Below are 24,388 nucleotides of genomic sequence, written 5' to 3'. Positions count from 1 at the left end.
ATTGTTCTGAGGAAGGGTCACCAGACCCAAAATGTTAACTCTGATTTTTTCTTCACAGGTGCTGCCAGACCTGCTGAGCTTCCAGCAACTTCTATTTTTGTTCCTGATTTACAGCATCCGCAGTTCTTTCGGTTTTTATTGAATAAGCCATATCCCTGGCAAACCCACTGTTAACTCAAGCCAGAGAAAAGGGTACACAAAAGTGCGTTGACTTGCCTTTGTAATTTTTCCTCTAAATACCCAGTAGTATTGAAGGATTTGCATATTGTTCAGTAGTACTGTGTGCCTGTCTGCTCCTTATTTAAATTGTTGCATGTTATTCATACATGTTCAATTAAACCATTGTATAATTGCTTAAGCTCATCTATTGATTTGTTAGCCTAGCTTATCTTTTGGGAACCAACAAATAACTTGTGAATATATTAGTTACATTCTCTGTGCAATATAATATTGTAGCCTTTCAAAAGCTGTATTTCAAATATCTGTCATCATGTATCCTATCTCTAGTAAATTACATTTTCAGTTTTGGTCAGATTCAATTATCACAGGTTGTGATGGAGCTAATTGGTTTGTTTTTTTATTGGTATTATTCTACAGACACGTTTAGCTTCTGGAGGATTTATGTTAATGAAGTCTCCATGCAATGTGCAGAAAAATAAAATGGCATTTTGAGCTGAAGATCGATTCTTTGAGATTATCTTGTTTCATTGAAAAGCTGCGTAAAATGTAAATGGTGCCATCTCGTGGACAATGTGATTCAGTAACACTTTTTGAAGTACAGTATACAAAATCTTTGTGACACAGTGGTGGTGTACCTATCTTTGAGCTAGAAAGCTGTGTCAAAGTCCTACCTGCTTCAGAGGTGAACACACCCCCATCTACATCAGTGGAACTGAAGTTGAGAGGGTGGAGAGCACCAAGTCCCTCGGAGTGACAATAACCATCAACCTGTCCTGGATGTCCCACGTAGATGCAATGGCCAAGAAGGCACAACAATACCTCTTCTTCCTCAGGCGGCTCAGGAAATTTGCCATGTCCATAAGGTCCCTTACCAACTTCTACAGATGCACCATTGAAAGCATACTGTCTGGGTGCATAACAGCCTGGTATGGCAACTGCTCTGCCCAGGACTGTAAGAAAGTACAGAATGTGGTGTGCACAGCCCTGACCAACATGGAAGCCAACCTTTCATCCATGGAGTCCATTTACACAGCTTGTTGCTGCGGAAAGTCTGCCAACATCATCAAAGACCCATTACACCCTGGTAATGATCTCCTACAACCTCCTCCTTCAGGCAGAAGATACAGAAGTTTGAACATGCACACCAGCAAGTTCAGGAACAGCTTCTTTCCCAGCCGTTAATAGACTGATGAATGGACTCTCTAGCCTCAAATAATGCTGATCTTGCTAACATTGATCTCACCTAGCGCACGCCCTATGCAATGTAACCTGTATGCCTCGGTCTACGTGTTTTTTACAACCTTTGATCTGTACATCCTTGCTTTCTATGATCTGCCTTGACTGCTCGTAAACAAAGCTTTTCACTATTCTTCGGTACACATGACAATAAATCAATCAATCAATCTACATAACTATAATTAGGCTTTTATTTTGCTTCTCCTGTAGGACTGAGATTATACAAACTAATTGCATAGAAGGAAAATCATTCTGCCTTTCAATTGGACCTCTTCAAAGCCAAGAATATTTACTCATTTCACTGTTATATTTCTTGTATAAATTCCCTACAGTTTTCTTTTTAATGATGTACTAGTAACTAGGACTGTGACATAGTGTGTAGTGTCCCTGTCTCTGAGCCAGAAGCTCCACGTTCTACCCTGGTGCATTCATAGCTCAGCCTAACAGGTCGATTTACCAGGCTGCAAATCCTTTTAACACACGCCAATGAGGTGTGAGAGGAGCAGGTGAGTCCTAATCAACTATGAGATGAAGAGAATGTTGGAACCTCTACCATCATTATTGATAGCTCCAGAATATAATATGCATGTTGCCAGAGCAACTTAGGCTCCCGAATTATCTGTAACACACCACCACTAATCTCTACCTCACTCAACAAATGTAGTAATGAATTTCATGTCCCAATGATATGAATGAAAAAACTTCCTCTCAACTTTGTTCTTACTGTACTGACCAAACTGTTCTTTTTGAGGTTATGACTCCTCATGACTCATTATGAGAAGGAACTACTAAATCTGGTAAAACAGAAACAGGTAGCTCATCAGAGAATGTCAAAAGATGAACTCTATGCAGTAAAATCTTGCATTATATTCAGTGTTTCAAGATGACAACACAGCGTGGCGATACTTTGCATTTAACACACGAGAAATACTTTTCACTGTGTTTTTAGAAACATGTGACAATAAATCTAAATCTACATCTAATATAAATCTAAATTGAAACTAAGTGAACCCCCCCATTGAGTAGTGGTTTTAATTCAGATGTGGCCAACATTGGAAAAGTCATGTTAATGCCCATCCCCGCTGCTCCTTTAAAGATGCTAGCATGCCTTAACCATCACCAATTTGTTTTATAACAGGGAGTCCCGCAAAGGAAAGTAACAATCAGCTGTGGGATTGGAATTCCTTGCAAGTCAGGCCAAATAAGGATAACCAGTCCCTTTCCCTGGATGCTGGAAAATCAGTGAGATTTAAATGGAAATCAGTCTATTAATAGCTTTCTTGACCATTTTTCCCTGATGCGAGATCACTCCTTATCAGATATTTTGAATTCAACTTCGCAACTTGCTGTGGTGTGATGATGTACACATGATCTCCAATTAGGTCCAATATCATAACCAAATGTACCTGCTATTTAAGTGTGAGATTCTATTTGTACTCAGGCCTTTATCTGATATTAGTGTAAAATTGAGTTTCTTTCTTGCAAGGTTTATCAAACCTTTGTGTTGCATAGATGTTTGTATAAGTATTTATCAAATTTGTGAACACTTGCAAATGGTTTTGAAAGGCATTGAATATGGTTCAGGTAATTATTTTGGAGAAATCATTGCCCTGTTAACTACATGGATGTGTCAAGATTCAGTATAGTGCTCATCAGACTAGTAACATCACATCATTGAACCATATTGATAAAGCTGCAGGCATGCTTAATTAAATAATCCCTGTCTATACCAAATCGTTTTCTTACTAGTGAAGAGAAGAATTTTCTTCTGCCTATGCAGAGGAGCAGATGCTCCAATTAAGACTGCAATGTGCCATAAATGTCACATTTTACAACACTAATGTGTCAAAAGTGCTCACATATTTTGAGTTGTATTGCGACAGCCGGTGTTTTTCTGTAATGAAGATGCAGATACTTCCAACAATTTTTCTCTTTGTGGTCCACTCTCAAGTGTTTTGTGAATAAAAGGTTCCTTCTGCCAATATTACCAATCACAGTGACATTCATGTGCCTGAAAGGTTCACATCAATTCAGGTGTCATTGTTGTGAGTGTCAGTTCCATCATCAGAGAGAAATGCCCAGCTAAGTTGAAAAGGCAAGTTTCGGAGGACTTGACTCATTTGTATAGAAATGCATTAATGGCTCCTTGCCGTTTATAAAATCTTTAAAGATCTGCTCAGGCAATTCTGATCTGATTTTATAATAATCTGATTACAATTGTTGAAAGTTTTGGTTTTTCAATTCTTCTCTGGAAAGGATACTTGTTTATTTGACTATTGCTCACATTTCCAACTTTGGAGGGTGGTATTCCAGTATGACCAAACCGTAGATGATTTCATTATCTTCCATGGGTCCTCTGGTGATGGAAGAGTCCAATGCAGAATTGAATGGACATCCACCAATCTGGCAGCTTACGTCATTGTTGGGACTATTGCAGCTTCACAACCTCTAGTCTTTCCTTGGGTACAACAGATGTGGTGGGTTTGGTGTAATTGAAACTTTGAAAAATGCTGAATCACGTCTCAGTGTTTACCTCCACATTGAAACACAGAAACGTAGAAAACAGAAGGAATAGTCCTTCAAGCCTGTTCCGCCATTCAACATAATCATGGCTGATTATCCAACTCAATACTCTGTTTTTGCATTCTCCCCATATCCTTTGATGTCTTTAGCCCTAAGAACTATGTCTAACTCCTTTCGGAAACCTTCATTGTTAGAACTCAATTGCTTTCTGTGGCAGAGAATTTCACAAGTTCACACTCTTGGGGTGAAGAAATTTCTCATCATCTCAGTCCCAAATGGCCTAGCCCATATCTTTAGACTATGACGCCTGGTTCTCGACTGTAATCAGTAACATTTTTACCATATTTGGCAATTCTACTCTAGTTATAATTTTAGAGGTTTCTTTTAGATGCCGCCTAATTCTTCTAAGCTTTAGCGAATATAGTCCTAACTATTTCAGCGTCTCGTCAAATGTCAGTCCTGCCATCCCAGTTGAATAAGTTGAGTAAATTTTGCACTCCTTCCACAGCCAGAACATTCTTCCTCAAATAAGGAGACTAAAACTTCACACAATACTTCAGGTGTGGTCTCACCACAGACCTGTATAACTGCAGCAAGACATCCTCCTTCTGTACTCGAATCTTCTTGCTATGAAGGCCAACATACCATTCACCTTGTCTGGCAGCAACTGTGAAGGAAAAAACAGAGTTTTAATGTTTTGGGTCTGGACCCAAAACGTTACTCTGTTTTTCCCTTAACAGATGCTGCTAGACCTGCTGAGCTGTTCCAGCAATTTCTGTTTTGTTTCCTGATTTACAGCATCTGCAGTTCTTTCATTTTTTATACCATTCACCTTCTTCCCTGCCTGCTGCACCTACATGCTTATTTTCAGTAACTGGTGTACGACAACGCCCAGGTCTTGTTGCACCTCCCATTTCCCAATTTGTCACAATTCGGATAATAGTCTGCCTTCCTGTATTTGCCACCAAAGTGGATAACCTCATATTTATTTACATTATAATTAATTTGCCATGTATTTGCCCACTCACTCAATTTTAAAATTTGTTAATTACCCAGAAGAATCTCTACATCCTCCTCACAGTTCACCCTTGCACCCAGCTTTGTGTTGGCTAAACATGGATCGATTGGCTTTAACATTTTCCCTGGAGAGGTGATCAACAATTCAGAAGTTTGGAAGTTCTTTGTTAGGGTACCTTAATAACATTTTTATTGAGCACTTTGATGCCATTTATCCTGAAACAGTTCCCCTACAAGATCTGCTTGGACATTCTGTAGCCACCTATGTGGAAGCAATGATCTCCTCATCTGAGGTGATGGAGGCCGGGCTCTGAGCCCAGGGCTTGTCCACTCCATTCATTTTTTTTTCCTTCTTTTGTCATTTTTTTCTCTTTCTTTAGTCTTTTAGTTTTTATTTACTTACCTTCTGGAGTGAGCTCAGTTGTAAACACAATGGCATTGGGGTCTGGAGTACAGCAGTGGCTGAGGGCCCAGAGTGGGGGCTTTGTTCTCGGCGACAAGGTGGCTGGTGAGCCAGGTGGAACTCTAGCAGTCAGCAGCATTGTCAAGGTCTGGAGTGTTCGGTGGCGAGGTGGCTGGTGAGCCTAGGCAGGACTCCGGTGAGATGACAGCACCGAGGAGATCAAGCCCAGCGCGGGGAAGAGAATGAGTCCAGTGCAGGAAAGAGGCTGAACCCAGTGCAGGGGAGAAAATGAGCCCAGCACAGTGGAGAGATTGAGGTCGGCGTGGGGGAGAGATTGAGATCAGCGTGGAGGAGAGATTAAGCCCTCATGGAGAATGCAAGCCTTCATGAGGAAAACCCAGTGTGGAACGTCTGCAGGCCCATGGCTAAAGAAGGAGTGGAATATTGAACTTTTAACTTTATTTCTGTATTTTTCTATTTTATACAAAAAACTGGAATGTTGAACTCTTAACTTGTTTCTTTATTTTTCTACATTGTACCTAAGATTTTTTACCCAGGTATATTTGTACCCAAGATGGTTCCAGGAATCATGACTTTGTACACTTCTCACTGTACTCCTGTTTCCCTGTACTCGAGTACACATGGCAAAATTTAATTATAATTCTAATGCTGCTGAGCACAGTGCAATGAAGGATGTCACTGATTGAATTTTTGTCCTCCCATCGAATTCTTATGACAAGTGTCAGGTATCTTCGGTGAAGGTGTTTGAGAGCTTTGATGTGGTGTCCATCACAGACCCAGGATTCTGTTACATGGTAGAATCTGATCTGAGTCTTTAACTTAATGCTATGCTGCTTCCAGAGTTGATCATAGAGTCAGACATAGTCAGAACTTATTTTCTAAACACATGCACTGATATCTTACCAACACTGGCATCCCCAGAGACCGCACTAAGAAGATATGAATACTTCTCATTCTCAAAATTCAGCCTACATGCAAATCAATGCAATACTAATATTCAGATTTACTTAGAAATATATACAGACACACTATGCTTTGCCGACTTTTATTGTTTAACATGGGGTAAGAATGTGAGTGCTCCTACTTTCTAATGAAATGTTGCCTACACTGATGGGTGCCAGTGGTATTATAATGCTGGTTGCGCAGAAACACATCTTTTTGGATTTTCATAAGTCAGAAAGTCTTTAGAACATTCCCAACTAAATTTTTGGTCAGTTCAAAATAAATGCCATTCCACATACTTCACTTTTAATTCAGGTTTACTGTGTTTGTATTTACTTTTTATATCTCTATGAGTTGATGTGCTGCTATTTCTCTGCCAGGTATGTTTTATTAAATAAATCTGGAATAAAAAAGCCAATCCCAGTATGATCACAAAATACTGGATTTTCCCAAAATTCCATCTGGTTAACCAATATCCATTAAAGGAGCAAACCTGCTGTTCTTACCAGTCTTGTCTACATGTAACTCCACACCCAGAACAAAATGCCCTCGAAAATGGTCTAGCAAGCCACTTCGTTGTGTTGAACTGTTATGGAGAAGTACCTACAAAACAATGCCAGTGGCTTGTTCTGAAAGGCAACCAAGGATGATCAATAAATGATGGCCTTGCCAGTGATGCACAAATAAAAAAAAATTAAAATAAAATGAAGAAGGTCTACCACTCAATGGAATGTGATTTATCTTTTTTATTCAATGCTTACTCAATGTCCTCCCCTCCTTGTTTGTAACTGTGCATTTGGTTACCACCCTGCCAGCTCAAGTGCTATTGGTAGACCAGTTGTACGTTACACTTGTTCACAACGCACTTTAAATGGTGTATTTTAGCTCACAGGGAATTCAAGCCCATTTATAGAAACTGTAATTTTCTGACATTATGAATGGAGTGGGAGGCAGCCTGAAAAGTAGAATAGTTTCTGAGAAAGAATTGTTGTGATCTGAAATGCACTGTCTGAAATGGTGGTGAAAGCAAATTCAATAATAACCATTAAAAGGGAGTGGATAAATACTTTACAAGAGAGAAAAAAAATGCAGGGCTATGGGGAAAGATTTGAGAAGTGGAATGGGTTGGATAACTCTATCATATAGCCAGCAAAGGTATAAAAGACAGAATGGCTTCCTTCTGTGATGTATCATGTATGATTCTAAGACACATAGAACTTACAGAAAAGAAACAGGCCACACTGCCGAACTAGTGTATACTAGAGATTGTGCTTCACACAAAATATGAAAAAGTATGAAGTATAAGAACACATGTGATGGAACATCAGACGACTGAATGACCTTTAAATCAATATCCTTTTAGAGCATTTTGCAGAACATTGTGTGAAGCCAATTTTTCCAAACTGCTACAAAATATCTCTGAGGCCATTGCACCACAACTGTATAGTGTTCAATCAGAAGTAGAAAATTCCAGAAATTATCACTGAGCAGGTCAGGCAACATCTGCAACAAGATAAACAGAGTAAGTTTGAGGTTGATGGCATTTTGTCCTAAAATATTAATTTGTTTCTCGGTCCACACATGCTGCCTGACCGACAGAGTACCCAGCTATACCTTGACTGCCATCTTCAGTTTCACTCATCGAAGTACATTGGAAAATTCAAGCCATGGATCTGGTCCTGATAAGGACTAAGAGGCTGATCATTAAGATTTTATTATAGAGTCATACAGCGTGGAAACAGGTTATTATTATTAGGAAAGCTTAATTAAGATTGGGTTTTCACAATTCTCATTAGGGCCAATTAGAAGGAATTCTACTGGTGTATATATGGCAGCAGGCACAATATGTGTAATTAATTTAGGACAAAATGGATCACTATTTCAAGATAAATCACAACTGCAAGAACAAAGTGGATTTCGGCATGATCTGATAATAGAAACACTTCTTTAAACTCGCTGCCATGGTCTTCTGGGTGGGACCAAAGAGCAAAAAGCTAGACTAAGGCATAATGAAGAAAAGAATAGACTAGAGGGGTGTGTAACTACAACAACATGAATTTATATAGCACCTTTATGTAATAAAATTGTACTGCTGGTGCCGCATAGAAGTGTTAAAAAGGAAAATTTAACTCAGCCATATAAATCAATATTAGGATGGATGACCAAAAGATTGGTGAACTAGGTAGCCTTTAAAGAGTGTCTTGTAGGGAGATAGGCAGAAAGCAGTAGAGATGCAGAAGAGAATGCCAGGCTTGGGCCTGGATGGCTGAAGGCATGACTGCCCATTGTTATGAAGGTGCTTCCATTATTTTTTTTTGTGGACCCATTTTTAAAATTTTGTGAAAATAATTTCATTTGAAAGACTAAGGAGGTATGGACATTGTTTCTTTAAATGGTCATGATTAGGACACTTTAGACACTTCTTAACAAAACATTTGGATGTGAACATAGGAGGTATGGTTAGTAAGTTTGCAGATGACACCAAAATTGAAGGTGTAGTGGACAGTGAAGGTGGTTACCTAAGAATACAATGGGACCTTAATCAGGTGGGCCAATGGACCAAGGATTGACAGCTGGAGTTTAATTTAGATAAATGTGAGGTGCTGCATTTTGGTAAGACAAATCAGGGCAGGACTTATACACTTAATAGGAAGGTCCCATGGAGTGTTGCTGAACAAAGAGACCTTGTGGTGCAGGTTCATAGTTTCCTGAAAGTAGAGTCACAGGTCGAGAGGATACTGAAGAAGGTGTTTGTTATGCTTGCCTTTATTGGTCAGTGCATTGAGTACAGGAGTTGGGAGGTCATGTTGTGGCTGTACAGGACTGATTGGTTAGGCCACTTTTGGAATACTGCGTGCAATTCTGGTCTCCCGGCTATAGGAAGGATGTTATGAAACTTGAAAGTGTTCAGAAAAGGTTAACAAGGATATTGCCAGGGTTGGAGGGTTTGAGCAATGGGGAGAGGCTGAATAGGCTAGGACAATTTTCCCTGAAATGTCAGAGGCTGGGGAGTGACCTTAGAGAATTTTATAAAATCATGAGGGGCATGGATGGGGTGACTAGACAAGGACGTTTCCCAGGGTGGGGAAGTCCAAAACTAGAGGGCATAGATTTAAGGTGAGGGGGAAAGATTTAAAGCGGACTAAGGGGGCAACTTTTTCATGCAGAGAGTGGTGTGTGTATGGAATGAGCTGCCAAAGGAAGTGGTCGATGCTGGTACAATTAGAACATTTGAAAGGCATCTGGATAGGTATATGAAATAGGAAGGGTTCAGAGGGATATGGGCCAAATGCTGGCAAATGGGACTAGATTAATTTAGGATATTTAGTTGGCATCGACAAGTTGGACCATAGGGTCTGTTTCCATGCTGTACAGATCTCTGACTGTATAACATTTACTCGAAGTTACATATCTGAATTTATGGCTGTTCCAAGTTGTAGCTATTTGGTATTGTTTTGAGTTCAGTTGGTGTGAGACCTATTGTGAAGAGTCACCCTTTTGATACTCTTCCACCTGTTTTGAATATTCTTCTGAGAACCCAGCATGAGAGCTGAAAAAACTGATGGAACTATTTTCTTGAGAACTATCTTCTGGAGGACTTTATCTCAAATATTTTCTGATTAAACTGCTTGAGAACACACAAAAAAGGAGCAGAAGTCGACTATTTGGTCTCTTAAGCCTGATTCTGCCATTTGATGTTATCGTGAATCAAAACTGATTGAAGAACAACAAAGAACAAAGAAAAATACAGCACAGTAACAGTCCCTTCGGCCCTGCAAGCCTGCGCCGATCCAGATCCTCTATCTAAACCTGTCGCCTATTTTTCAAGGATCTGTATCCCTCTGCTCCCTGCCCATTCATGTATCTGTCTAGATACATCTTAAATGACGCTATCGTGCCTACCTCTACCACCTCCGCTGACAATGCGTTCCAGGCACCCACCACCCTCTGCGATCAGAACTTTCCACACATATCTCCCTTAAACTTTTCCTCTCTCACCTTGAAATCGTGACCCCTGGTAATTGAGTCCCCCACTCTGGGAAAAAGCTTCTTGCAATCCACCCTGTCTATACCTCTCATGATTTTGTAGACCTCAATCAGGTCCCACTCTGTCTTTCTAATGTAAATAATCCTAATCTAATCAACCTTTCTTCATAGCTAGCGCCCTCCATACCAGGCAACATCCTGGTGAACCTCCTCTGCACCCTCTCCAAAGCATCCACATCCTTTTGGTAATGTGGCGACCAGAACTGTACGCAGTATTCCAAATGTGGTCAAACCAAAGTCCTATACAACTGTAACATGACCTGCCAACTCTTGTACTCAATACCCTGTCCGATGAATGAAAGCATGCCATATGCCTTCTTGACCACTCTATCGAACTGCATTGCCACCTTCAGGGTACAATGGACATGAACACCCAGATCTCTCTGTGCATCAATTTTCCCCAGGGCTTTTCCATTTACCGTATAGTTCGCTCTTGAATTAGATCTTCCAAAATGCATCACCTCGCATTTGCCTGGATTGAACTCCATCTGCCATTTCTCTGCCCAACTCTCCAATCTATCTATATTCTGCTGCATTCTCCGACAGTCCCCTTCACTATCTGCTACTCCACCAATCTTCGTGTCATCTGCAAACTTGTTAATCAGACCATCTATACCTTCCTCCAGATCATTTATGTATATCACAAACAACAGTGGTCCCAACACAGATCCCTGTGGAACACCACTGGCCACAGTTCTCCATTTTGAGAAACTCCCTTCCACTACAACTCTTTGTCTCCTGTTGCCCAGCCAGTTCTCTATCCATCTAGCTAGTACACCTGGAGCCCATGCGACTTCACTTTTTCTATCAGCCCACCATGGGGAACCTTATCAAACGCCTTACTGAAGTCCATGTATATGACATCCACAGCCCTTCCCTCATCTATCAACTTTGTCACTTCCTCAAAGAATTCTATCAAGTTGGTAATACATGACCTTCCCTGCACAAAACCATGCTGCCTATCACTATTAAGTCCATTTTCTTCCAAATGTAAATAGATCCTATCCCACAGTATCTTCTCCAGCAGCTTCCCCACCACTGACGTCAGGCTCACTGGTCTATAATTACCTGGATTAACCTTGTTACCCTTCTTAAACAAGGGGACAACGTTAGCAATTCTCCAGTCCTCCGGGACCTCACCTGTGCTCAAGGATGCTGCAAAGATATCTGTTAAGGCCCCTGGATCATTGTTGATCAGTTTGTGTTTTGAATTCCATATTCTCATCCACCCCCAATATTATTTGAATCCCTTCCCTAACATGAGTCTATCTACCTCTGACTTAAAAATATGAAATTCACTATATGTACTGCCTTTTGAAGGAGAGTTCCAAACAACCCTCAGAAAAAAAAATCCCATCTCTGTAAAAGGCAATCACTAATTTTAAAATAGTGCCCTTGCTCTGCACTGACCGACAAGACCCACATTCTTTTCATGCACACTTTATCAAGATCATCCAAGATTGTATATAGTTCACATAAGCTATTGATATTAATTGCTACGTCAGCATTTCTTGCCCATTCCTAGTTGCTAGGATAAGGTGGTAGTGAGCTGCTTTCTTAAATCACTGCAGTCTACCTACAATGCGAAAAGGGAGGGAGTTCCAGAACTCCCAGAATGTTCCAGAGATCCAGCAACATTGAAGAAATCGCAACATAATTCAAAGTCTGAATGGTTAAAGGTTTTGAGAGGAAATTGCAGGTGTACCCATGTATCTGCTGCCCGTCCTTCCAGATCGTGGTGGTTGTGGGTTTGTGGGTTTGGAAGATGTTGTCAGAGAAGCTTTGGCAAATTTCTACAGTTTCTAGATAGTACACACTGCTGCTAATGAGCGTCGGTGGTGGCGAGAGAAAATGTTTGTGAATATGGTGCCAAACAGGTTGCTTTGTCTTTGATGGTGTCAAGCTTCTTGAGTGTTGTTGGAGCTGCACACATCCAGACAAGTGGAGAGTATTCCCTCACACTCCTCTTGACTTGTGCTTTGCAGATGGTGGACATGATTTGGAGAGTCAAGAGATGAGTTACTCACTACAAGATTCCTAGCCTTTGGTCTGCTCCTACAGCCACGATATTTATGTGACTAGTCCAGTACCGTTTCTGGTCAATGGTAACCCTCAGGATGTTGATAGTGGGGGAAACCAGGGATGGTGCTGCCATTGAATGACAAAGGCTAATTATTCTGTCTTGTTGGAGATGGTCACTACCTGGCACTTGTGTGGTACGAATGTTATTTGCTACTTTTCTGCCCAAACCAAGATATTGTGCATCTTGCTATATTTAGATAAGGACTGCTTTAGTATCAGATGACTTACAAATGGCAATGAACATTGTGCAATCATCAGTGAAATCCCCACTTCTGACCCTATGATGAAGGGAAAGTCATTGATGAAGCAAGCTGAGGAACTCCTGCAAAGACAGCTTGCAGCTGAGATGTCTGACCTCCAACAACCTGAGCAGCTCCTGCAAAGATATCTTGGAGCTGAGATGTCTGACCTTCAACAACCACACCATCTATCTTTGTACCAAGTTTGACTCCAAATAGCAAAGAGTTTTTGTCCTGATTCCCATTGGCTTCAATTTTGCTCGGACTCCTTGATGACACAATTGGTCAAATGCGGTCTTGATGTCAAAGGCAATCACTTTTACTTTGCCTCTGTAATTCAGCACTTTTGTATATGTTTGGACCAAGGCTGTAATGAGGTCAACAGGTGGACCCTGGTGGAACCCGAATTGAGCATCAGTGAGCATGTTATTGCAAAGCAAGTCCTGTTGATAGCACTGTTGATGGCACCTTCCAACACTTTACTGATGATTGAGAGAAGACAGATAGAGCGGTAATTGGTCAGGTGGGAGTTGTCTTGCTTTTGTGTACAGGACGTAGTTGGGCATTTTTCCTTGTGCTTCTGAGCATGGTCAGGACATTGTTCTGAGCAAGGGTCCCTGGACCCAAAACATAACTTTGATTTCTCTCCATAGGAACTGCCAGATCTGCTGAACTTTTCCAGCATTTTTTCTGCTTTTTTTTCCACTTGCTTGGGTAGTTTTCAGTAGTATTGGTGGAATGTTGTCAGGGTGCATAGCCGTTGTAGCATCTAGTGCCTTCAGCTCTTTATTGATATCACACGGAGTGAATCAAAGGCTGAAATCCGTGATGCTGGGGACCTCAGGAGGAGGCTGAGATGAATCACCCACTCAGCACTTCTGGCAGAAGATCATTGTTAATGTTTCAGCCTTATCCTTTGTACTGCTATGCTGAGCTCTCTCATCATTTCGGGTGGGGATATTTACGGAGCCTCTTCCTCCATTAACTGTTGGCCATCATTCATTAATAGATCTGGCAAGAGTTCAATCTAGCAGAGATTAGATCAGATCCATTGGTTGTCGAATCACTTAGTTTAAATAATTCCTGCTTCTCCTATCTGGCATGCAAGTAGCCTTGTTTTGTAGGTTCACCAGGTTAACACCTCATTTTTAGGTATGCCTGGTGTTGCTCTTGCAATGCTCTCCTGGATTTTTCATTGAAACAGGGTTGATCACTAACTTGATGGTAATGGTGATGGCCGAGCAGTGGATACGCCAAGCCTCAAGGTAGCAGATTGTGTTGGATGTTAGAAGACTGAAACAAACATCTGTACCCTCAGTTCTGAGGAAGGGTCATACCAGAATTGATGGGTTAACTCTTACTCTCCACTGATGTTGCCAGACCTCTTGAGTTTCTCCAGCATCCTCTGTGCTTGTTTCCTCATAACATTTCCTGGGTTTCTGGATTAGTAGTCCAGTGACAACATCACTAAGCCATCACCATCCTTTTTATAGGTGAACAGGTCAGGACTGCATTGGAGTTGTTGAATCTAGAGGTAAAGTGTAGGGGAATGTATGATGAGAGCTTCAGCAGAGTGGAAAGTGGTTCAAATGGAGTCTGTCTGCACTAGCACACACAGGTTGGGTCAAAATGATCCGTACATGTGATGCAATGCAGATTACACCGTGAACATAAACGCCTTACAACGCAATTAAAATAAAACACAAGAAATGTGAATGCTGAAGATATGAAACAAAAACAGAAACTCATCTGGTCTGGCAGCATCTGTGGGCAGAAAGCAGAGTTAACATTGGGCATGTGGAATGCGCTGCCCGCAGCGGTACTGGAGTCAGATACTTTACAGACTTTTAAGTGACTTTGGATAGGCACATGGAGGATAGTAAAATGTAGGGTATTCAGGGCAGTTTGGTCTTAGTAGGATAATAGGTCGGCACTACATCGTGGGCCGAAGGGCCTGTACTATGCTGTACTGTCCTACGTTCCAACAAATTGAGTCCAGTGACCCTCCTTCAGAACTCCCTACACTGCAAGACGGAAAGAAATTGCTGCTCAGGAAAAGTAGCAGCATCTGTGGAGAGAGAAAACAAAGTTGACGTTGCAAGTCCAGTGACCCTTCTTCAGAATTCCCTACAATGCAAAAAACAGAAACTGCTGGAGAAACTCAGAAGATCGAGCAACATCTTGGAGAGAAAGCAGAGTTAACGTTTGGAGTCTAAATGATCTTACAACGCCATCACCGCCTGGGCCGCAGCTGCGCATGCTCAGGACGCGCTGGCCGGCTCTAGGTCACGTGCCGCACCGTCCCTCCGCGCAGCCGCAGTGGACGTCAATGAGGAGTTGGCGATAGGTACTAGAGCGGGGGGGAGGGGAGGACCTGTTATTGTGCGCAACATGGACGCGCGTGTGGTGCCCAGCGACTTGTACCCGCAGATCTACGGCTTCCTGCTGCAGAACAAGTTCGACAAGGCCGCCAAGGAGTTCCTGAAGCAGTCAAACGTGGTAAGCTGCCGCCTCTGCTCTGCTAAGATCGGCTGTTCGTTAGTTCTCTTTCGACGTGGCGGCCGCACTTTTGTGGCCTTGCTCCCGGGCTTCGATAACGGCGCTCCGGAGAAGGCCGGGCATGCGCGGAGGGAGAGGAACGTTCCCCGGGAGCACGCGGCGCAGGAATGGAACGTTCCCCGGGAGAACCTGGGCAACGTTCCATTCCGGCCCCCAATATCCCTGAATGTACCTCCGGGGAGATGCATGCAGCTTCTTGCAGCGTTGTTTTAAAACCGCATGGCTCGCCATGGACACGGCACACGTGGCCCAAAGTTTCTCCTGCCACGGATGGTTGTGCATGTTTTTGTCTCTTTTTTTAAATCGACCTGCTCGGACGTGTTATGACCCTCGTGTCTGTGGTAGGTGGGATTCGAGGTGTTTTGGGGTTTGGGAAGAGGGGGGTGTCGAACGTGAGGAAGAACTACCCCGCACTGGTCTGTAACATGCTGCCTGCTGAAGGAGGGGGCAACGTGGTGACACACACTGATTTCCAAACTTATATCCGATGGGTGCTTGAGGGGAGTTGGAACTGAGTGGGAGAAATGGAGCAGTACAGGTTGGGGGACAAAACTGGGACCGGAAGGCTGGGTCCGGGTTTGGATCATGGGGTCAAGTAGGAGTAGAAGGGTCAGAGGGGCAGCAAGACGAGTTGGGGGCAAAGTGGGCAAACAGGGCCAGTTGGGAGGAAGGGGTAAATGGGATGTGGTGAAAAGAGCCAAGGTATGGTGAAAGGTATGGAAGTGGGCAGAGTAGAAGGAAAATGGGACTGAGGGGCAAGAAATGGGATGGAATGAGAGAATGGGGCGGCACAGCGGTTAGTACTGCTACCTCCCAGCGCCAGGGACTCGGGTTTGAATCCACCTTCAGGCGACTGACTGTGTAGGGTCTGCGCGTGAATGAATTAACTTTATTGTCACAAGTACTCAATGAGGGTAGTGAAAAGTTTTTATACATTGCCACTTGCAGCGCCATCTTGGGTACAGAGGTACCTAGTTACAAGATCTTAGAAAACAGGGAAATAAAATGCCCAGTGTTGCAGAAATTAAAGTTCGGAACAATGGTCTTCCAACCCAGACCACACTGGCACCTAGTGTCCAGTCCGCACCAGGCCCAGACCCCAGACTTCGGACTTCACCTTCAGCATTGTGAGGATGGGAGTTCGCTTCAGACTGCCACGCCTGGAGGCCACTACGCCTGGCCAGCAGTCGTTGGAGGCCAAGACAGGAGGAGAAGAAGAGAAAAAACACTAAAAGGAAAGAGGAAAAGAGAAGAAAAAAAAACAGCGGACGAGGTCCGGCTGGAGTGTCCTACTCTGCCGCCATCTTGGAATTTCTGTGTCTGTCTGGGTTTCCTCCCACAATCCAAAGATGTGCAGATTAGGTGGATTGGCCATGCTAAATTGCCCATAATGCCCAGGGATGTGCAGGCTAGGTGGATTAGCCATGGGAAATGCATGGTTACAGGGATAGGGTTGCGGGTGTGTCTGAATGGGATGCTCTTCAGAGGGCTGGTGTGGGCTCGATGGGCTGAATGGCCTGCTTCCATACTATAGGGATTCTGTGAAAGGGGCTGGTGGACACAAAGGCATGGGGGAGTGCAAATGGGACCAGGGAGGGATATGGAGTGGTAGGGGGTGGAACAGGAATGGTGTAGGACCAGTGGGAATGGTACTGATTTGATTATTGCCGAAGGGCTGAATGGCCTCGGTCTGTTGTCACAGTTCTACGTAATAATCTACCTGTCTCTGCACTGAGGGTGGAAGGCTCCGAAGGAAGAGACTGTGGCTGCACCCATGTCCTTTGTTCTAAGTACAAGAGGTGCCACACTAAGCAGGGAAAGCTGACAGTCCAGGCAAATGTGTAAAAACTGTTTTTTTAAAAAAACAAAAAAATTGGTGAACATATTACTGCTATGACTTACACCTTATGAATCCCCTGTGATTGGACTTAGCAGAAATAGATTGTTTCAGATCAATTTATTATTTATAGATTTGCTTTTCTTTTCTTGATCTCCTCCCCTAAAACTCTTAACTGACTAGCGGGATAATTGTTAACGCAGTTACAGAGACAGGTAAAGTAGCTCCTTCCAGTCTTGGTCAAGGAGTTGAATCCATCGTGAGCAATAATGGCTAAGGGCTGGAAGTAAATAAGTTGAGCCGAGATTAACTCGCAACATAATTATTGGGCTGTTTTGCACGCTCTGTTTGCCAGCTGATGAGGAACTGTCCAGCTCCATGTAGCATTCTCCCTCTTGGTCTGTAGCCTTAAAGATTATGGCACTTCAGGTGCATATCCAAGTACTCCGTAAATATTATGACAGTTTCTGTTTCTAGATCCCCACTACCTTCTGAGTGAAACAATTTCCCATCAAATCCTTTCTTAAACCTACCTTTTGTCCTAAGTCTATGCCCAGGGTTTAGAGCTCTGCTTCCTCCCGTTAACTCAAAGCCTTTCTACCTGGAACCCTCATAATTTTATAAACCCCCTTCATGGACTGTTCTGTTTCAAAGAAAATGACCCTACCCTATCCACTCTTTCCTCATAACTGAAGTCCTCCAGTCATAAATCACTTCTGAACACAAGGCATCTGTGGATTGATCTGCAAATTGTTCCACACCGTATGAATTAATTCAAGATTCTGAAGCCTGCATTCCAACTTCTCTCGGTTGGGTAATACCTATTTAGTTTCAACCTCAATTCCTTATTAAAATGCCCTGGAGCGTTTACAAAATATTTGCAAATGTGGGCACAGCACTTCCAAAAACAGATGTCTATCTCCCCATGCATTATGGTACCACATAAATTGTTATGCTGAAGTTTGTTTATTTAGATGTTTATTTCTGTTTGTTTTTGTAGAAAGTTCCAGATGTAAAGTCACCATCTCTTGTGGAGATCTATGACTTCTGGGTGAAGTAAGTATGAGCATTTTCTTTTTTTTAGTTTGATTTTTGGGTTTGAACTTTATTCAGGGACTTGAGTCTTAAGCTTGGCTGAAGTTGTAGTGTTGGAATGTTGCATTGTCTGAGGAACTGCCCTTGGGATGAGCTGCTGAGCTTGGGTTCCATCTGCCTCGTGCAGTTAACGTTATCGATCCCATTGTGGTCTTCAAGAGCTACAGCCTTTTTGCTTGACAAGAATCTTTAAAATAACACTTTTTTTGTAAAAGGACAGGCAAGAATGCCTTCGTAAATCAGAGCATTTCACGGTAATTCGCTGCCGCTGAGTGACAACGCTGGCATCCATATTCAAACCAAGCTGTCTGCACAAATCTAGTGATTATTTGTGAGATGAATTTCACTTTCTCTGATAATACATGGATGCTGGCATCAATTCGAGGGATCTCTGGCATCTGGCAGTTGTGATATCATCAAGCATTATCAGTAACCAATCACATTGAAGCATTATTTCAGTCAGCAAGTGAACAATTGCCTTATTTAAGGATAGCCAAATAAAAACTGGGGCATATAGGCTTAAGGTAGAAGCTGAAATATCGTAAACTTTATTTTGAAAGTTTAAAGTCTATGGTATAATGTATGTGTTTGACGTTCCCCAAGCAGAACTTTTTCAGGGCTGCAAAGGTTGTCAGGTGATAATTATGAACTTAGAACCCTGTTACAAGTCATTCAGCGTTACGAAAAATATTCAAGGGTATGTACAGATAGAGTGATGACGTTCATATCGATTCTGGTAATATCAGAAAATTTCCATCTTCAAGACCATCAACAGTGCATCCTACGGAGGAGTAGGGAATCACTGACTGCTGGATTTCTGTGGCTACTGTGCGCTGTGATTGCCAGATTGTGCTGTTAGTTTTGTGGATATAATGGTATAGTTCTTGTAAGTGAAAATCCAGTCCTTGTAAGTGAAATGCTCCCCAGTGTGGTGGAAATCTCTCCCTATTCATGGGTCTGTGCAGACTTTCAGATTAATGTTCTGGAAGTAGCACAAAAAATGCTACTAAACACCAATAGCTGTAAAAGCAGTGCTTAATACAGCAATTAATTTGCTATCTCTGCTGTGCTTGACTGAGAAAGTAGTGTTTAATGTTGCACCTACTATTCGGCCAATTCTCTACATGTTTATTAGAAGTTTTACAATTTTCTGTTGTATAGCAGCACACCTACCACAAATTAATTGAATTTGAGTTATTTTATACTTGAAATAAATAGTCAACCTGTTAAGATAGATATTATGAAGATATTTTCGTGAAATGATCATTCACCAGAAACATCTTTTGAGTTGGGAACTGACGTTCACGTACTTTACTCATAGTCTCCTGATTTCCTAATAGTTCATTTTAATTGTTGGAAATTTGGAAGTATTCACATCTTTAACATCGATCCTGAACAGTCAGCAGTGAAAATGATTGGCCTTCACTGTACAGGATTCTTAACATTTCTTTTTAAACTTATTCCAGCAGGTCATCTGATGTAGCAAAGAAAAGAAAACCTGTACTCAATGGGCCGCCTGCAAAAAGGGCAAAGAAAGAGGAAAGCTCCAGTAGCTCTGACAGCTCGGACAGTTCCGATGATGACGAAGCTGCTAAGAAACCAGGTACATCCCAATGTGTCAGGCATTTCAAGAAAAGCTATATTGTGTGCTGAAGAACAAAATTAGCTTTATTGTTAATTAGTTCATACTCTATTGAGCCATTTAGTGGCAGTGTCCTGACCTCTGGGCCAGAAAGTCTGGGTTCGAGTCCTACCTCAGGATACAATAACCATGAAAGTGTGTCGTGCTATGCCCAAATATTTTGTTTTCTTTTAAATGACTCCTTTACACTTTGATACAAGCAACATATGTGTATGCAGAAATCTGTCCTCTATAAACAAAAAGGGTACGTTCAAGCCTTCGTGTCTTGTTTCAGATACCTAGAAGTAAGGGGATCCAATAGTTCTACATAGTTTTCTCCACAACAATGTCTCAGCCAATTGGAGTTGACTTGTCAAATCAAGTCATCTCAAAACCCTTTTCTGCTGTTGTATAAATTGTTGAGACCACCTGAAGAATTTGGCATTCTTGCATTTGTCCTGATAAATCTTTTCATCCAAGATGGAAAAGCTTCAGCAATAAGTTTCTCTTCAGCAGAGTTCACAGCTAAACTATTTCTTGTACATGTAGATAACGATCTGCAGTCAAGTTTGTCTTTGCTTTCCAGTACTACTACTATTGCTGCAGCACGTTCCTAAACACTGTAGCTCAGTACTGCACTGTACAGTACAGTTGCATATGAGCCACTGGAGAAATTCATGTTTGGATCTGTGACTGGACAAAAATTGATACATTGCACCAAGGTCTGCATGTATAACTTAGGCTGGTACACCATGCTGTGCTGACCAACATTCTGCCCTGAAGCAGCTGGCTTTCATTTGTCCTAACTCATTGTGCGAAACTCTCTGCTTTTTAATCAAAAGATATACAAACATACATATGCTTTACATGAGTAAAGGTAAAGTTGGCATAGCCCATAAGGCTACTGTCTCATTAGAGAGAGTCGATTGGTGGTGGTTTAACCTGAGAGGAACACGTACCTCAAGTGAGTGGAGAGGTTGAGAAGGAGAGGCCTTCACAGTAACCTCAGCTGGTGCAAGATTTGAATCATACTGTTTGCTTGAATCAGCATCACAAACCAACTGAGCTAACTGACTCGAGCTAGTAAATACTGCCGATTGTGAAAAAGGGTCCCGACCCGAAACGCAGCTTTACTGCTCCTCTGATGTGCCTGGCCTGCTGTGTTCATCCAGCTCCACACTGAACTAACTGACCCCGTTAACTTCTCTATGTAACTTTCTTCTAAGTTATTGAAGTGGGGAGAATTGAATGTGTTTGAGGGTATTTAATGAGTTGATTTAATCTCTTTTGTCATTTCTGATATTTAGCACTGATTTAACTGATCTCTGTGGTAGCAAACAGTGCCATTATCTGCTCCTGTAGCCTTAAAATAGATGGACAAATATTGAAGTGGGACTGCACACCAGAAAATAGGATTGGGCCTGTTTAAGACCTACTGAATGGCTCCTGTCCACATTGTGTGAAATAAAAGGGACCAGCCGGACAATCGGCTTTTAGAACTGATTTGAAGAAGGAGCCACTCTGTATGAGAGGGGAGTGTTCATATGTAACTTGGGAGAATGGAGGAGTTGCTCATTGCTCACTTTCACCACATCCCCTACCCAATTGAAAGTGGTGGCTTTAATAGAAAAGTAGTCTGTTTTTGTTGCAAAACATTGAAATACTTCCATTTGCACAGAGTCAGATGTTGCAGATTGCTTTAAAGCCACTGAAATGCTCTTGAATTGCCACCCTGTTTGACAACTGTTATTTATCATGCTTGTAGCGAGCAAGCCACCAGTGCCAGCTGTAACCAAACCCATAGTTAAAAAGGCTGTTTCGAAGAAGGAAAGTAGCAGCAGCGAAGATTCAAGTTCTTCAGATTCTGAAGAAGAAAAAAAACCCCCACAGGTAAGAACATAAAATACTTGCAATATGGTTGTTATAGGACAGGATCCAAACCTTTTGAACTGACTGTGATGAGCCATGGTGTAAACTTCGTTAGTAAGTGATGGTTTGTACCACTCCTGCTCGTTGTGGGATCAGTGCCACAGGTGAAACATGACTTAAATCAAAGCCACCTTCTGTCTAGAGTAATCGGTAAGGTTGATGTAAATTGTGCCTTTCCTGTTAACTTCATCTGGACACATGATCATCATGCAGGAATGTGTGCGCGAATGCTAATCAACGCTTTGATCCTTTTCCAAACTAATTCTTACGGGTTCAGTGTTGGTGTGCTATTGGAATTCGGGGGTCTAGCACAGATCACTAGATTCCTTCCGTGACAAGGACAAGTGAGGGGGAGTATTAATGACTGTTTAAGCCAACTTAGGTCCTTTTTGATTTAAAAACAACTGAATAACTAGAAAACTAAGTTATTAGGAGGCATGTAAAGTGTATAATATAAGACAAATTGGCTCAAAAGGCCTATTGATTCTCTGCAAAATTACATGTAACAATTAGATTTAGCAAAATTTTGTTAGTGTTTTTTTTGCCATTTATTCCCTGCTTCTTGCTTGAAGGCGGGCAGTCATCCTACCTGTGAGTCATCATAACCTTGACATGTCATCTGTACTAAACCTAGCAATAAACTGTCTTTTGCACATTCCCTTTGATTGAGTTTCTTTGCAGATACTGTCAGAATTATTAGGCTATTGTGAGCATTTCTAGCTTTCAGTTCAACAGGGGTGATTATTTTAACTTTCATCCTTTTTTCCCCACTCCTGTCTCAGCAGAAGGCTGTTTCTGTTAAAGCTGCAGCTCCTGCAACTAAAACACCAGCTGTCACCAAGCCAGCTGCCAGAAAGAAAGATGAAAGTTCCAGCAGTGAAGAATCAGACAGCTCAGAGGATGAGAAACCTGCTGCAAAAGCACCAGTGAAACCAGGTAGAGACAATTCTCCAAAAGTTAGCTATCAAGCTGGGCATTTGTATCAAGTGAAATGGATGCAGAATTGAATCACTTAACATTCCCATGTGGTAGTGCAACTAAATAACCAGTGTAATTGATCTTTGATGCCAAGTGGCACGTTGCAGTGACTTACATTTCTTCTTTTTCAAGTGTGTTTTTTGTTGCACTTTTTGAATTGTTCTTTCCCAAAGAATTGCTTTCTGTTTTCAGCCTTAAAACCCGTCAATCAGGCCGCTGAGGAAAGCAGTGAGGACGATTCCAGTGACGACTCTAGTGACTCTGACTCTGCGGAGAAACCACCTGCGCAAGTAAGTATTTTATATCGGTGTCATTAAATGTGTTGCTGTTTACCCTCTGTTAGTGTGGAATACTTTAGCTTTAAACAAGATATGATTCTCAGTATTTTTTGCAGTTGCTGTGAGTTTATGCACTTGTCTTTACGCCCAACTAACCTTCCCTTCCTTGCCCTCCTGCCCCTATTATGTAGGTTTGCAAGCTGAATCTGAATAGATTGTAGAGAAAGGCAACTTGTACACTCAAAGATTATTATAATTTCAGTACTGAATAACTAAGGTCTGGTATAGAATACTAACCTTAATTGTTACAAGGAATTCTTGGAATTTCTGGTACTGTATTTATTGCCCCTGGCTAGTTGTTTGAAAAGATCATAGAATCACAGAATGCCTCAGGGAAGCAATTGGACCCGTTATTTCTATTAGCTTTTGAAAGAATTCTGATTATCCTCCATCTTATGTGCATCTCCATCCATTTTCCCTTTGAAAGTTCCCATTGACCCTGCCACCAACTTTTATCGGTTAGTAAACTTTTTAGTTTGTCCTATGTGGTATATTTTAAAGTTGAGATCTAACGGATAATTTAATAAGATTCTTCATAACTTTCATAAAGATGAGGGTGGTAGGCTGCTGTGCAGTTTTGTTAGCCTGAGAGAGTTGATCGTTTTTCTCCTCCATTCTATGTAGAAAGTAATGCCCAAGATGCCTGTGCCTGCTAAGCCAGTGTCAGCTCCAGGAAAAGCCAAGAATACAAAAGCTACAACCCCTGCTAAAGCAGTAGTGACCTCTAAAAAGGAGAGCTCAAGCAGTGAGGAGGAGTCTGACAGCTCCGATGACGAGGCATTGGCTGTAAAACCAAACGCAAAGCCGGGTAAGGGGGAATTCTCCAATACCAGAATAAAGTGGGCTATTTCCTTAGTATTATTGCTGCATTTGTAAACTACAGGGCTGCATCTGGAACTGATCTAAGTGACAATAACATTCCAAACTTGTGTTTCACAAAATTACTTCAGCTCAAACACTGTGACTAATAGCAGTTGCTCAAAAACCAATCCACTCGTGAGTTTCCTGTGATGTCAGTAAGTTATTTTTCAATCTTCACAAAGTAACGTGGGGCCAGAGCTCCCTCACAGATCTGAATCCTTCCTGTCTTTGTTCTTCCCTGACCCTGAAGCTCTTGGCTAAATGTTACCTAGTGTCACACATCTGATGGCTTCAGGAAGGGGGCAAACTTACCAAAACCAACAATGGTTTTAGACCCTCTTAAAAACTTTGTTTCTTTTAGGTGCTTACAATGCAGTGCCACCACCTACACAACAGAGTAAGAAGGCAGCTCCAGGCAAGAAGACACCTACACCAAGTGCTGTAAAAAAGGCTCCAGTGTCAAGTGCTGTAAAAAAGGCT

General features: G+C 41.9%; 2 protein-coding genes across 2 annotated transcripts in view; one reads left to right on the top strand and one right to left on the bottom strand.

Moving 5' to 3' along the window:
* zcchc24 (zinc finger, CCHC domain containing 24) overlaps positions 1–24,388 on the bottom strand; it is a 534,935-nt gene that overhangs the window by 64,687 nt on the left and 445,860 nt on the right. The window lies entirely within an intron of this gene.
* The window catches only part of LOC109911952 (nucleolar and coiled-body phosphoprotein 1), an 18,835-nt gene continuing 9,467 nt past the window's right edge, over positions 15,021–24,388 (top strand). Inside the window, exons 1-8 of the mRNA XM_048616248.1 lie at positions 15,021–15,189; positions 18,087–18,142; positions 19,648–19,784; positions 21,568–21,692; positions 22,517–22,667; positions 22,902–22,999; positions 23,672–23,855; positions 24,270–24,358. Of these exons, the coding sequence (XP_048472205.1) occupies positions 15,082–15,189; positions 18,087–18,142; positions 19,648–19,784; positions 21,568–21,692; positions 22,517–22,667; positions 22,902–22,999; positions 23,672–23,855; positions 24,270–24,358 (948 nt within the window). The 5' untranslated portion in view covers positions 15,021–15,081. The remainder of the gene's footprint in view (positions 15,190–18,086; positions 18,143–19,647; positions 19,785–21,567; positions 21,693–22,516; positions 22,668–22,901; positions 23,000–23,671; positions 23,856–24,269; positions 24,359–24,388) is intronic.

The sequence above is a fragment of the Rhincodon typus genome, chromosome 34, assembly GCF_021869965.1.
Source record: "Rhincodon typus isolate 14 chromosome 34, sRhiTyp1.1, whole genome shotgun sequence".
Classification (NCBI taxonomy): domain Eukaryota; kingdom Metazoa; phylum Chordata; class Chondrichthyes; order Orectolobiformes; family Rhincodontidae; genus Rhincodon; species Rhincodon typus.
Note: the sequence above shows the minus strand (reverse complement) of the source record. Positions and strands in the feature narration are given on the sequence as shown.